General features: G+C 39.1%; 1 protein-coding gene across 4 annotated transcripts in view; it reads left to right on the forward strand.

The window, feature by feature from the left end:
* PCSK2 (proprotein convertase subtilisin/kexin type 2) overlaps positions 1-13,986 on the forward strand; it is a 111,420-nt gene that overhangs the window by 51,904 nt on the left and 45,530 nt on the right. For 2 of the 4 annotated variants that reach the window (XM_030944475.1, XM_030944474.1), the window contains exons 4-5: positions 1,348-1,456; positions 3,524-3,561. In XM_030944475.1, coding sequence (XP_030800335.1) covers positions 1,348-1,456; positions 3,524-3,561 — 147 coding nt within the window. Of the gene's footprint in view, positions 1-11; positions 248-1,347; positions 1,457-3,523; positions 3,562-13,986 lie in introns of all 4 variants that reach the window. The other 2 variants (XM_030944476.1, XM_030944477.1) reach the window with 2 other exon arrangements.

The following is a 13,986-nucleotide window of genomic DNA, read 5'->3' on the forward strand; positions in this document are numbered from 1 at the left end:
TTTTCCAACAGTTCTTTCCAAATGCAGGACTTGGGAATGGATCCAAGGCTCTGTGGCGTTGGTTTTAATTGTACCCCTTTTATATTGGGAAGATCCAGCACATTTCAAGAGATAAATTTTATTTCAGTCAATGGAAAGATCCTTAGAAGGCTTGAAAGAGAACTGTATTGATGTCCTGTGGGCATTGCTGGTGTGCTGATGTGATCCCTAGAACTGCATATGAATCATGTCTTTGAGCTGTTGCCAGGTAAAATATTGTTATGGAATTATAACAAAAATTAAAATGTATTTGCTAGCAAAAGTTAAAGCCTTTCTTTTCTTATGGAAATTTTAATATAATTTGTCAAAAAAAGAACAGCTGAAAATGGGTGAATTTTGGCTTAAGCTAATGTCAAAGGAAATTCATATTTTGCTTAATTGTTTCAGGTTTTTTGTGTCAGTTTTTTTAGAGTGAGAAGTCTTTAGTTATGAAAGAAAAGTTATATTTTTACTTGGAATTGAAATGATTTTTTAATTTAAAAAGTTGATAAAGTAATTCTGGTCAGTTTTATTCTTGCAACATATTTATGATTAAATACACAGTAAATGCAGTACTGCCTTGTTAACTTAAGAAGGGTATTTTTGCTTAAGAGTAATGTTTCTTCATCTTAATCCATTTCTTATGTTTCATTAATCCATCCAATATGGCTGCAAGTTTTTTTTTCTTCCTGAGGCAAAAGTTTTCAAATGAATTGGAGGCACATTAGCATGGATGGGATTTTATCCTTGATGAGTCGATAAACTAAAGTGAGGATTAAATCACTTATCTTCTGGTAGTTAATCAAAATGTTGCAGTGATAAAAAATAACAAAAATATAGGAAGCTTTACAGTAGATCCCTGCTTTCAAGAAAAAGTATTTCCTGCTCATAAAAAAGTACTCTGTAAAATCAGTTGTTCTAACTTTTTTCCTAGATTGGTCCACTGGCTGACATGTTAAATGGAAGATTCCTTTTTTGGGGTCCAAAAGATTACGTGTTTAACCAAATCTTATAAACCACAAAAAATTGAATTTTGCCAATGTTGGATTTTTTCAGGTTTTTTTTGTTGTTGGGGGGTTTTTTGTTTGTTTTTTGTTTGGTTTGGGGTTTTTGTTTTGTTTTGTTTTGTTGTTTTTGTTTGCTTGTTTTGTTTCTTTTTACAGCTGCATTATTGCAGTAGATATGATTATGGACAGATGCATACTCCAAAAACATATGGAATATATTTTCTGTACCAAATATGCATGCAGAGGCATAAAGGAAGAACCAGTGGCTGTGGAAATATGTCAGTCAAGTAAAAAAGTTTTTTTTTTTTCACTGATGTATTAGATTAACACTGGTCAAGCAGATGGGACTCCTGGACTTGACCTTAATGTAGCTGAAGCATGGGAGCTGGGATACACAGGGAAGGGAGTAACCATAGGAATTATGGATGATGGTAAGTGAAGACTGACTACTAATTTAATCCTTTAGGTAGACTTTTTTCATTTAATTGAAGTTAAAAAAAAAGATTAAAAGGTAATAATCAATTACTTGTAGTGGTGAGACTTTCAGCCTCTATAAATGCTTTGAGAGCTTCAGGGAAAATATGATACAAAGATAGGGGTACTGAGGAATGGATATCCAAGCATTAGAAATAGTTTGCAATTATCACTCAGATATCTTCCAGGGCACACTGTAATGGCTATTAAACCTAAGGAGAAACTCCCCTTTATTTCTGTAGGCACTGACTGGAGGAGGAAATTGCTGTACAAAAAATACCAAAGAAAGTGTTTTCTGGATTACATTATTTTCAGTCATCATTGATAGTGGAAATAATTAAACACTTTCATACTGAATATCAATGAAGATCTGCATATTAGATATATTGCTAGTTTCAGACTAAGTTCAGGAAAGATGAAGATAAAAGGTACAGTTGAAGTTACAGCTCTTCTACTTATGGGTTCTTGCTGAAGTAAAGGAATTCCATGCAGTCTCTCAACACTCTTCTTTGGAATAAATTTTGAATGTTTTCCTTTAATGGGGCTGAATAAAATTAAAAATAAATAAAATGTCTGTTTCAACATATGTTTTCTAGAGTCAGCCAGGATCTGTCCTTACTTATTTCTGTTCCTCACTTGCTTACTCCTATGGCAAGGTTTTTGTGGAAGTAAGAAAGTAGACTCAGACATCTGGATATTAGGAAGAAATTCTTTGCTATGAGAGTGGTGAGATACTGTAACAGGTTGCCAGGGAGGTTGTAGCAATGTTCAAGGCCAGGTTGGATTAAGTCTTGAGCAACCTGATTTATGTATTGGTGAAAGATTGATCTCATCTGAGAGATGACCTCTTGTGTCATAATTTCACTGATCTCATAGAGGCAGGACTTGACTTTCAGATTAGCAAGGCATGACTGTCGTGGGAATGATGGCAAACTATTTGAACTTTGCGTCAATAAAAGTGATGGTCCATCAGATACAGCTTTCACAGAAGGGAGTAATTTGCCTTATAATTTGTTTCTAGGAACTCTAAAAAAGATGGCCTGAATAACAGGATTCTTCATAGAGATTTTTATTGTCCGTCTGCCATTTGGATCAGTAACAAGGGTCTCCTAAGGCAAATCTAATGCTAAGGACCTTACAGAATGAGAAGTAATCTTTCCATCAGAAAAACTGTGATGATATGGCATTCTTGCAAATGAAATAGATCATGTAATGGGGAAGTGATTAGAAAAACAGGATTGAGTGGTGATGATGAAAATGTAGCATGAGATTGGTGGGTTTTGCTTTATATGTTTTAACTGGCTATGTAATAGGTCATCTTATCCCAGCTGAGTGTAGATCTGCCACCTTTGTTACACCATCCACTGGGATTTTTACATTTGCCATGTATAGAAAGATGCCATGCAATAGAATGAGTATTCTATTATTCTATTGCCATTCTGTCATTCTATTGCAATAGAATGTGTATTACACACTTAGAATCTTTAGCACGCTACCAAAATGTGAAGCCTATACACAGATATTTGCTAAAATTATTTCATCCAGTATATAAAATTATTTCATCCAGAAAGTTCTCTTTCATGCATATAATCTGAAATGTTTGCCTTAGTGATCACCCCAAGTCCACTCTAGGTAATTTTCTACTTAATTTACATTGGTTAAAAATAATAATTTTTCTATCCTGTACTGATCCAGTACTTACTAATCTTGTTAGTTTTGGTATGTCTTGAGATGACAAAACTCATACAAAGATAAATTGTGATTTAAACTTTATAAATAAATATGATCTAGTCTACAAAACAGTGAACTTTGTCATTCAGCTCACTTTTTCAAATGGCATCTGGATTTTGACATAAATTATTGAAAAGTCCACATTTAAAAACTGGAATCTTACTTCAATCAGTTGCATTATTCACCATGATTATTTTCCTATGGTTGTAAAGGAATCTTGTTCTGTGATCATTAGAAAATCGTTTTTGAATCTCTTAACCTTTGGTTTCTGTTCTGTCATTGTCTTGTTGCAGGAATTGATTATCTGCATCCAGATCTTGCATCAAACTACGTAAGTTCATGCTCATGTTTTCTGTAAGATGTGGATTTTCTTGTTACTATAGTCTCTGCTACAAAATTTTAAATAGGGAGTAGAACAGCAGTACCACTGGACTTCTGATCTTAGTGATCATACATTTCCCATTGAAAGAAGCAGACTGAAAATGGGGCTACCTATGCAAGGAGTGGAAATGTGACAAGGCTCTTTGTGGAGAAATGACAGTCTTGTGTCACATTAAATAAACTGCAGCTTGCAATATTGGATTTAGGACAGAAATGAGTAACCTGTGAATTAGAGTTCTCTAAGTCCTACTATTAAGATGCAGAATGCCCCTATCACTTGGAGAGCCATGGAGTTGTGGGCTATGGCAAGGCATGTATTCGCCTTTGAAACCTCCAGGAGCAGTTTAATTCCTTTATACCAGGTGTTTTGATCCAGTGCTTCAGAGCATGTGCAGGGCAGATTGTGTATTCTCAGAACATGCTATGCAAATTGATTGTTCCTCAAATCTACCTCAGGATTCAGACCTTTGGACTAGAGTGTTCCTGCATTTCTTAACTCTTTGTCTCCCTCCAGCCCTCCATTTGCACTAGCACTCCTATCTTCGGGTCCCTTCCTGAGGGAAGGCCAGGCTGATTCAGCTGAGCAATGTGATTTAGTTTGCAATTGCAATTAAATTAAAAGAGGAACAAGGTGAGATGGAAATTTTGGAAAAAAATGTCAGCCACTTGGATAGAACAGTTTCAAAATGAGGAAGACAGTTATTTTTACATATGGGCAGTTTGGAACATAGTAACACGCACAGGATGAAAATCTATTGGTGTTGCAAGTGACAAAGCACATTTGGTAGATAATAAGTGGATATAGAATGCTTTGGAGAAGGCATTTGGGAAACAGCTGACCACAGAATGCAGATTAGCCAGTTTCACTCCTTATGAACTGGCTTTAATAGCACCTAATTAAACCCTGTGCTCTAACTGCAGAATTCTCTCCCAAGAGAAATAACTCAGTAGGATGTTCCCATAAATTGATAGAAATAAATAATTTTTTAAAAGGCAGGCTTTTTTTTTCAGAAATTGTGCTCTGTGTATGTTCTAGCATGTGGTGTGGGCAAAGCACATGCTCTACATTCACTTTTCAGCAGCAAGTGTAGACAAAGTATGTGGGGATATTCTGTTTCTAAAAATCATGTTTCAAATACACAAGCAAAAAGTCTGCACAATATACCTGATACAAGAGTTCTGTTGTAAACAGTGAAATTAGGATCATGCCCACAAACAAAAACTAGATTCTGCTGTAATACAGTGCTTTCTCTTTTAATTCCAAAATATTTTGTGTTTAATGATAAATATAGTCCAAAATATGTTGTGTTTAATTATAAATATTTGTCAGGTTTAGCAGAAATATATTGGTTTTAGAGTAGCAATAATGAATATTGTGGAAATTATTGGAAAATGACACAGAGAAGGGCAGTGTGCAGACATGGTGGAAATCCTGAAGTAATGGAGCTGGAGAGAAATCTGAGTGTTAAGAGATATTGGGATGAAAATTGTAAAGAAAAGCTGTCTGGACATGGGGGTCATCAAGCATTTAATGGCAGTCATGGAAGACTTGTGAGGAAACTGACTTTGAAACAAGGATCTGGAAAGATTTGTGCAGGAGTGACTTTGTCCTAGTGAGGAGAGGTTCTGTAGTGTAGCAGTGATCAGGCTGTGGAGGGAAAAGAGATTAGCTGCCTAATACAAAATGCAGAAGCAAATGGCTGGTTGGTAAGACAGTCATTAAAGGAGCAGCAGAAATCCCATCTGAAAGATCTTGAAGGAGATAAGACCTCCAGGCTTTAATACGAAATTCAAAAATAGGACTTTTCACATGAGGTCTATGGTCCTAGGCTGTCACAGCACTGTGTCTGAGAGGTGGCTGGTTAAGGACAAGGTTAATTCCTTCTCCTGCTGATAAAACCTGCCATCATCTCCCTTGCCCAACCACAGGAGAGCGAGTGCTGGGCTTGGTTCACCTGTACTTTGCCTCTTCCTGCAAGGCTGCACGGTTCTCCTTGAGTCCCAGGAGTTCCTGCTCTGGCAGCCTCTGCTGCCTGTCGGAAGCCATGGGGGCCTTTTTCCCAGTAGGTAGTAATTTGGGCATGAACTAAAGATGAGGACTTAAATTCCACTGAAGAAAATATCAGTTTAGACGTAAAACTGCAATGAAACGAGTCTCTTAAGCTGACATAGCAATTATAGTCATCTTTGTACAACTCCTGTATCACATTCTTGGTGTTTCACTATATCTGCACTTTGGGGCAGCTTTCTCTGAAGTATGGTTATTTATTTTTAGCAAATAAAAAGCTTCTCAATTGTATTAAAGCCTGTATACCCTGGCAGTGTCTGTACATCTTGCTTGGAAAATTGGGAGCAATTAGAAAGTCTCTCAAAGGTGATAGTTTTGGCAGTTGAGCATTTTCAAGTGTAAAACTTTGTCCTTGGCTCCTCATTTTAATTTGGCTTTTATGATTTTGACTTTCTGGTTTTTTTGCTTGAATAGTTTAATGGAGGTTAGCACTTGGATGAAATGCAGGGTCAGGGAAGAGAAATACCTTTCTGAAGAAGAAAACTTTGTACTGTCTCTTAAGATGTTGAACTTCTACCTATCACTTGGAGTGCACTTCCATCCATATTTTTCTTTGTAGTTTTTTAAGATTTACTGCTTGAATCATCCATTTCTGGTTTTAATGCTCTTTATATACATGGAAAGACATGTGCCTGCACATGGTGTGGGTGGACTGCTCTCCCACCATTGCCTCCTGGCTTGCTGCAGTATATCTACTTGCTTTTCTGGGATCAGGGAGTTATGGCAAAACTGGAATTTTCCATTCTACACTGTGAATGCAGAGACACTCATTGTCGAATGATCTGTATTTTCTTCCAAGCGTTGGAAACCCTGCAGGGAACCTTGGAAACCTTCAGGAAACCATTTTTTTCACCACAAAGACAGCCCTTCATTATGAACTGATAATTAAAAAGCTGGGGCCTAATCTACACCATGGTTTGCTCTCAGATGATAATGTACATATAAACCCAGCAATTTTCAGGACTGATTTCTCCAAGATACAGCATCTGAGTGAGAAAGAAATGTCAAGTTACAGGGGCTGCATCTGAGATATGTCTAATAAAAGGGGAAAAAAGCAGCTTTTGGGGATGGACATAGCAAACTATTTTAAAGAAAGAACTAAGGAAATGGAGATTACTTATGCCACAAACAGAAACATAAGCTGAGCTCTCTCTAATACCAGGTTTTTATTGTGGTATTTTATCCTTGGCCGCTGCCTGCTGGTGAAAGTCAGTGTAGCAGCATTTTCCCACTTAGAGCAGTGGGGAGCTGATCATCTCCTATAAGTGGGTTTGTCCCTGATTAGCAGTAGTTAGAAAAATAAGGATCCCACCAAGAGACTCGGGCCAGGAGTGAAAAATTGATGGTTTCAGTGTCTGAACTCTACCAGAAGCTGAAAGCTTGTTTCAACAAACCTAGGGAGTGAGAGAGAAGAAAAACACTGTAGGAAAACTGGAGGCGACTATGTGAATAGGTAACATTTTCACCAAGTATTGATAAATGTACAATGAGAATCAAGCAGCAATTCTTAGTAATAGATAGCAATTGAAAAGATTTTGAACTCTGTGGAATTGCACAGATGTAACATGTACAAACAAGCATCAACCTGAGCAGTGGTTCATTGCTGGCCTTCCCCAAACCTCCTCTCTTTTCTTGTCTGTACTACAAGTCCTTATAGTGCAGCCTTATCTTCTAAGGTCCTTGCCAGCTGTCACTCAAATTGTACACAGGAAAGGCCATATGTAAGGAATGAGGGAAGACTTTTTGGATTTACCTCAGGGTTAGTAAAAGTTTTCCGTCATCTATAATTTCTCATTTAGATGTGAACAGCAGATTGCCTTACCTATCTTCTCTTCCCACTTTGTCAGCATCTCCAAACAGAAAGCAGTCTTTCTCTCATAACTTTTGATAACTTGTCTCCAGCCAATACCGTAACAGCTCCCCTTGCCTTGCTGAGAGTGGGAGCATATTTTTGGAATAATTATCTTATCACATAAGCAGTGAAGCAGGGAAATGTTCCACTTCTGTTCTGAGCTGCATTTGCCATTGTTTGCTAGAGGAACAAAAACACCATTGAATAGTCTTTACAGCCACAAAACGAATAAGAAATAGTACAGGCAATAAATTTTGCACTGCAGTATGTACAGCAAAGCATAGCAACAGCACGAAGGATCTTCTTACTTTTAGAAAGTCTGTTTTTCCTTCATTAGCATGAACTTCTGAGTATGATTTGGCCTCCCTGCACACCACAAAAAGGACCAGCAAACTGTTCTGGTAGCCATGAGCCTGAGTGCAATGATTTACAAGTACAAACCATCAGTATCTCCAGTAAAAATCTCTAGGGCATAGTTGTGGGATTTTGTAGAGCTGACAAAGCTCCACTGACATTTATTGATCCACACTGCTTTGGCCTTGGTGACCCACTGCCCCCCCACCCCCAAATCCCAGCTGATTTTTTTCCAGGGTCCAGTAGAGTCCCTGTATAACTGGTGGGGAGAAAAATGTTGTCCCTTCTCAGGGCAAAATTTGTTGGAAACACTCTGAAGAGATTGAAAAGCTCCCAGTGTCTCTGCACTTAATATGAACCCCGGGAATCCTCAGGAATCGTAAACATAAACCATAGGAGAGTCAGGTTCCTACTGACCTAGTGTCATGGAATGATATCAGGCAGCTTTATGAAATCTGATTCCCGTGGCATGATTTTCAAAAGACTCTGAGACAGACTGCATTTCCTACTGCATTTCAAAGGGCTATGCAGCACGTGCACTAGACACTTCATTTCCATAAACATTTACTTCTGATACATTAAAGGTATTTTATGGGAAAACTCTATGTGCTGACTGTAATTGCTAGCATCTATTTTTAATTGTAATGTTAAAAAAGCATTTATTATAAAAAAATAATATAATAACTTGTTTCAGCACATCACTAATTAGATTTGGGCTTGGTTGGTTTCTTTTGGGTTTTTTTTGTGTTGCTTTGGAGTTGGGGTCTTGCTAATAGGTTTTCTAAAATAAACACTAGCATAAACTAAAAATGATCAACCAAATCCTGGGATAAATTCACAATATATCCTTCCGCTAGCACTGAAAATTCAGTTAGAACACTGATGGATGAAGGCTGTTAATGAAATTTCTGCCACAATCTGCTTCAAGAAATTGCTGAGACAGAATAAAGCCTCTCTTTTGCCAGGATGAAGGATGGATCAAGTGTCAAAATCTGATGCCTTAGCAGTCAAAACTGGTAGCCTTCTGTTGGGCTGTTTATGCTGCTCAGGTGGTGTCTGGCCGCCCAGGGGCTTATTTTAGAATTTAGAATATGATTACTCAGGACATGCATGACAATAAAGTTTCACTGGAAAAAATTAGAAGTTACTGGGAAAATAATTAAATTCTCTTTCAGACGTAGCTATTTTTTTCTGTTATTCTGTGCAGGATCAGCTTCTGGGCTCATTTCTATGCTCTGTGCAATCTGTTTTAGTTTTTTTCCTCAGAACATAATAAAGGCTAAAAAAGAGATGATGCCCTCTCTGATCATGTCAGCCAGGTATATAAGGTTCTCAGTGTACCTGGAGGGGTGTCCTGAATTAGTCACATACAGAAAATGCTTCAAATCTTGGAAGACATAATGGGCTTCTACAAACAGTCTTTGCCTGCTCGCAACAGTAACTGCTATTAAAGGGACATGTCATTGATGCTCGTATATTGAAGTCTAAATAAGATGACTGTACAGTTTCTCTGCTCTGTACCTTATTGCTGCTTAACATGAGCACTGCCAATGGGGGAGAGAAGCCTGTGTAAAGGAGATGTCAGTGTCTTCCTATTTAATGAAAGGTAAAAAGTTTCTGTAATCGTAATCTCTAGCTTTCCACTTAATCAAAAAGATGGAACAGCAGAAAGAATGTAAAGGCTTGTAGCAGACCCCATGGAGCTGGCGAGAGCTCCATGGAGGATTGAGACTTAACAGTAGGAACTGTGGAGTCATGATGAGACAGCAAAATAAGTTCCTGTCTTCGACCCCCCGCCCCATAGCTTATCTGTGTAACCTCATAGGCCACTTCTCCCTGTCCCCTACTATTGGACAAGTTTGGATCCCCCTATACCCTATAAAAAAGAGCTGTTTTAGCCCATTTGACAGAAGAAGAGCTGTCGCTGGAACCCTTCACAGACTCCCCAATAAACCATCACTGTGGAACCACCAGGACTTCTCCTCTCTCGTGTCTGCTTCTTCGTCAGCCAAGGCGCCCTAGCAAGCAAGCAAGGAGCTGAAATCCTAAGAGAGCTGATAATCACTAAAGAGCTGACAATCACTGAGCTTGCTAAGGGTAGCCTGCAACGGCTGCTAGCTAACTGGGTATTGAGCTGACTGAGTATTCGGGCACTCTGTCTCCCAGAGGGACCGAGTTCCCGGACCACCTTGCATCGCTTGGTTGATAAGGCCAAGATCGGGGCTTTGTCATAAAGGCTGTTTCTCCTCTGGATTATTTCATATGGCCAGAGGGCACAGAAAGAGGCTTTTTCTGCAAAAGAAGCTGTGACTTGTGAGGGAGGTGTGATTGCCCTAAGGGGAGATGATTTGTGTCACAGAGCTGTGTTTACAGCTGAAAGCTGGATTTCTTCCACTGAAAGTTGTTCTGTGAATGGCTTTGCTGAAGCCCATTTTTAGAGATCTGAATGCTTGACAAGACATGAGGCTTAGTTATTTAGTACCATCCATGCAGCTGGAGTTGGCACCATGCCACTGATGTTGGTCTCTCCAGGGGGATGCACTGATTTATGCTGGCTATAAAATAGCCTCAAAACACCTTTGGAATCCAAAGGTACTCACATATTGTAGATGCATTTGACCGTTATTATTTTCCGATCAATGTATGCTGCAAAATGTTTCCGGCTTTATTCTATATTAGAACAACCTGAAAGGGATAATTTTCAAGTTAAATACATGCGTGGTCTGCAAGCAATGTGAGATGGTGCCAAAGATACATACTGTGCAAGCTAACAAGCACTCATTGTCTGCAGCATTTTTTTTCCTCTATAACCAATGCACTTAATCAGTTGCACACTGAGAAAGTGTAAGGTGGCTAATCGCTTTAATCATAAAGCACTAGTATTAATTTTCACTTAAAGCATCATCTAGGGAAAGTAAATGAAGATTGTTGAAATGAGAAATGCACAAGGATGAAAGAGCAGATGACATTTCTGCATCAGTTCTAGCTGATGTTTTTGGAATTGGCTTGTGTCTCTCTCTAACAGTTTCTCCAAGTAAGCCTTTTTATAAAATTAAAGTGTCCGTGGGAAACTGAAAGTGAAATATTTTTACTTTGGATCAGTTCAACCTAATGTTAAATATTTGACATCCAGAATGTGCTGAATTAAAACAGCAGCAATCAAATCCCACTCTGGTACTTGGTGCACTTGGGAGAAGAGGGTCAGACACATGGTCCCTGGAGGCAGTGAACACCATGTAATTTTAAAATCAAGTTCAACAAATTGAAAAAAAGAGATTTCCTTTCCCCAAAATGAAAGTAATACATTTTGCATTGAAAATGGCCCAAACAATTTTTAAAGATTTTTCCATTTGAAAGCTTTAATTTTCTGTTTCTCAAAGAATAGTTATTTAGCTGCTGATATTTTTTAAGACCCTAACCAGTGTGGAAATCCCTGAATATCCACCAACATTTAGATGCAACTTAATTAAAATTCATGCTGTAGTTATTTTTGGTTACCAAGGTATCACCAGGGAAGTCTGAATTAGATGGTGCGTGTGGAGCACTGTTCCCTCACAAAGCTTCATCAAAATTTGATGGGGTTTAGGGAGAGTTTTTTGGGCCCAGTGGTGATTTTGACAAGGAAGGTCACAACCCCACTTTTAACTACTGGACTTTCAACTTTTAAAAGGAGAGCTTTGGCCAAGTCCTCTTGTAGGAGCGTTGGGGGGTAGGATGGTCGGGACAGATGGAGATGAGAGATCTCTGAAGCCAGGTCGTGGAACTTGTGGTTTATTGCAACGGGCCTGGGTGCAGGGCCCTGCTGGGAGCTGCCAGCCGCAGCTTGGAGCAGGCCCGAGAGAAGAGAGGGGTAGAGAGGATGAGAGGGTAAGTGAGTAAGAGGGCAAGAGAGCAAAAGCGTAAAAGAGCAAAAGGGTAAGAGAGAGAGGTTCCCGTTACAATACAATAAATCATCTTCTGTGTTGAATATTCTAATTCTCACTAACCAATCTAGTACAATATACAAATCCTATAGCATTTACATACAGCCTATAAGAATCACTACATTATCATACTGTGTTACATTTTAAACCCTAAAAACTACTCTTTGGACCCCTTCTGCTAAGCTACTAGGGTCTGCTCTGACCCTTGGACCTGTCTGCAGGCAGAGGGTATTGTTTCATCAAAAGGGGATTACTTTCAGTCGGCCACACCATTGTTTTCCAGTTGTTCAGTAACTAAGGTATCTCAAAGCTTGCTTTCATTTCAGTCTCGCTTACAGTTTCTATATTCCCAAAATCTTTTGCCAGGCAATCATATTTATAAGGCTTTCCTGTTTCATCTTCCCCAACAGCGTCTGGATATGCTAGTCTCTCAAAGTAAAAGAGTGTAGGAGACCTGGAATTTACAAGTAGTGTCCTTTTTTTGAAATCAAAATGGCCTAGATACAGTAAATAAAGCTACAGATATTCACCAATACTTTAAACACCTCTCCTTCACTGTACCTGTAAATTAATTTGGTTAATTTGTAATGAATTCAGTCTTTTCCATCCTGGCACTTATGGTGGTGTTCGCGGGGGGTCTTAGGATGAGGGAAGAGATGAGAATGTTGACTCCATGTTTCAGAAGGCTTGATTTATTATTTTATGATATATATTATATTAAAACTATACTAAAAGAATAGAAGAAAGGATTTCATCAGAAGGCTAGCTAAGAATAGAAAAAGAAGAATGATAACAAAGGCTTGTGACTGACCAAGACAGTCTGGACAGCTGGACTGTGATTGGCCATTAAATAGCAACAACCACACTAGACCAATCATGGATCCACCTGTTGCATTCCACAGCAGCAGATAATCATTGTTTACATTTTGTTCCTGAGGCCTCTCAGCTTCTCAGGAGAAGAAATCCTAAGGAAAGAATTTTTCAGAAAATATCATGCTACAGGCACTTCATCTTGGCATGGTTATTTGCTTTGCATTGTTTGATTTTATTTGTATGCATTTATGTTCTTCATGTTAATATTTTATTTCTTGGCAGCTATGTAGGTAGTTAAGATATTTTTAAACCTCTGCTGCATCTGCGCGAAGAGAATGCCCGGCCAGTGCCACGCGCACACTAGCAGCAGTCAGATGCGGACTGAGCCCTTCCCGACGTAAGGGGATAGGCTGCCTCAGTCCGGATTGAAGTGAAGCCTTCTGGCAACAGCTGATGAAAGTCGCGTAATGATGGACAGGAGGCAGGCAGATCTCAGCAGCGGGGGGTTTAATGAAGGGGAAGGTGAGGGGTACAGACACGTAGGAAAGGTGCGGGGATGTGCCCGAAAGGGCGGGAACTGAAACAACTTATAAAGGATGGCCAGGGGGAGGAAGAAGCTCGCCCCCAGACCAATAACAGAATATTACAACATAATAGACAAAACATGATAACAAATCACGGCAGAGCATGGGGGGGGACTTGGGGGGTTGCCCAATCACCCTCGGCCCCGGATGGAAGATTCTGGGGCTAGGGGGGGCGGGGGTGATGGGCAAGGGGGTTGGCATAGCAACATAGGAGGGGTCAGAGGGTAACCGAGGAAACTGAGGAGGGGTTAAAAGATGGATATAAAAATTGCAACAAAAAGGTGGGAGTAACTAAGCAACTAAAAGACTGACAGGGGTGGCTGAGGGAAGAAATGGGGGAGGGGGGCCTGGGACAGGTGCCATCTTAGGCATATAGAACTTAATATAAAATAAGCTAAAAACATATAAAACATTTAACATTTAACATTGAACTAAGGAAACCCGTGAACCCTTGACCAAACAGCACACGCACCACAACACCTGCCTTATTTCAGATTGCTTTGATTAAAGTATAATGTTCAGAATTTCTGTTTCTTTCCCAATAGAAGCAATATGCATAATGAACATCTCTTACCAGGGAACAGAATAGCAGTGCACAGTGTCTTATAAAATGCTGGCCACATTGAAGTCAATGGTAGTTTTTGTGTTAAAATCAGCAATTTGACAGATTATGTAAATAGCAGTTTGTTCTACTGTGCATTGCCTTTATTTTTTAAGCATAACAGTGAGAGGCATAGACTTCAGCAGAGCCAGTAATGGTACATGTGGAAAACATGACTGC

Source organism: Camarhynchus parvulus, chromosome 3 (assembly GCF_901933205.1).
Source record: "Camarhynchus parvulus chromosome 3, STF_HiC, whole genome shotgun sequence".
Taxonomy (NCBI): domain Eukaryota; kingdom Metazoa; phylum Chordata; class Aves; order Passeriformes; family Thraupidae; genus Camarhynchus; species Camarhynchus parvulus.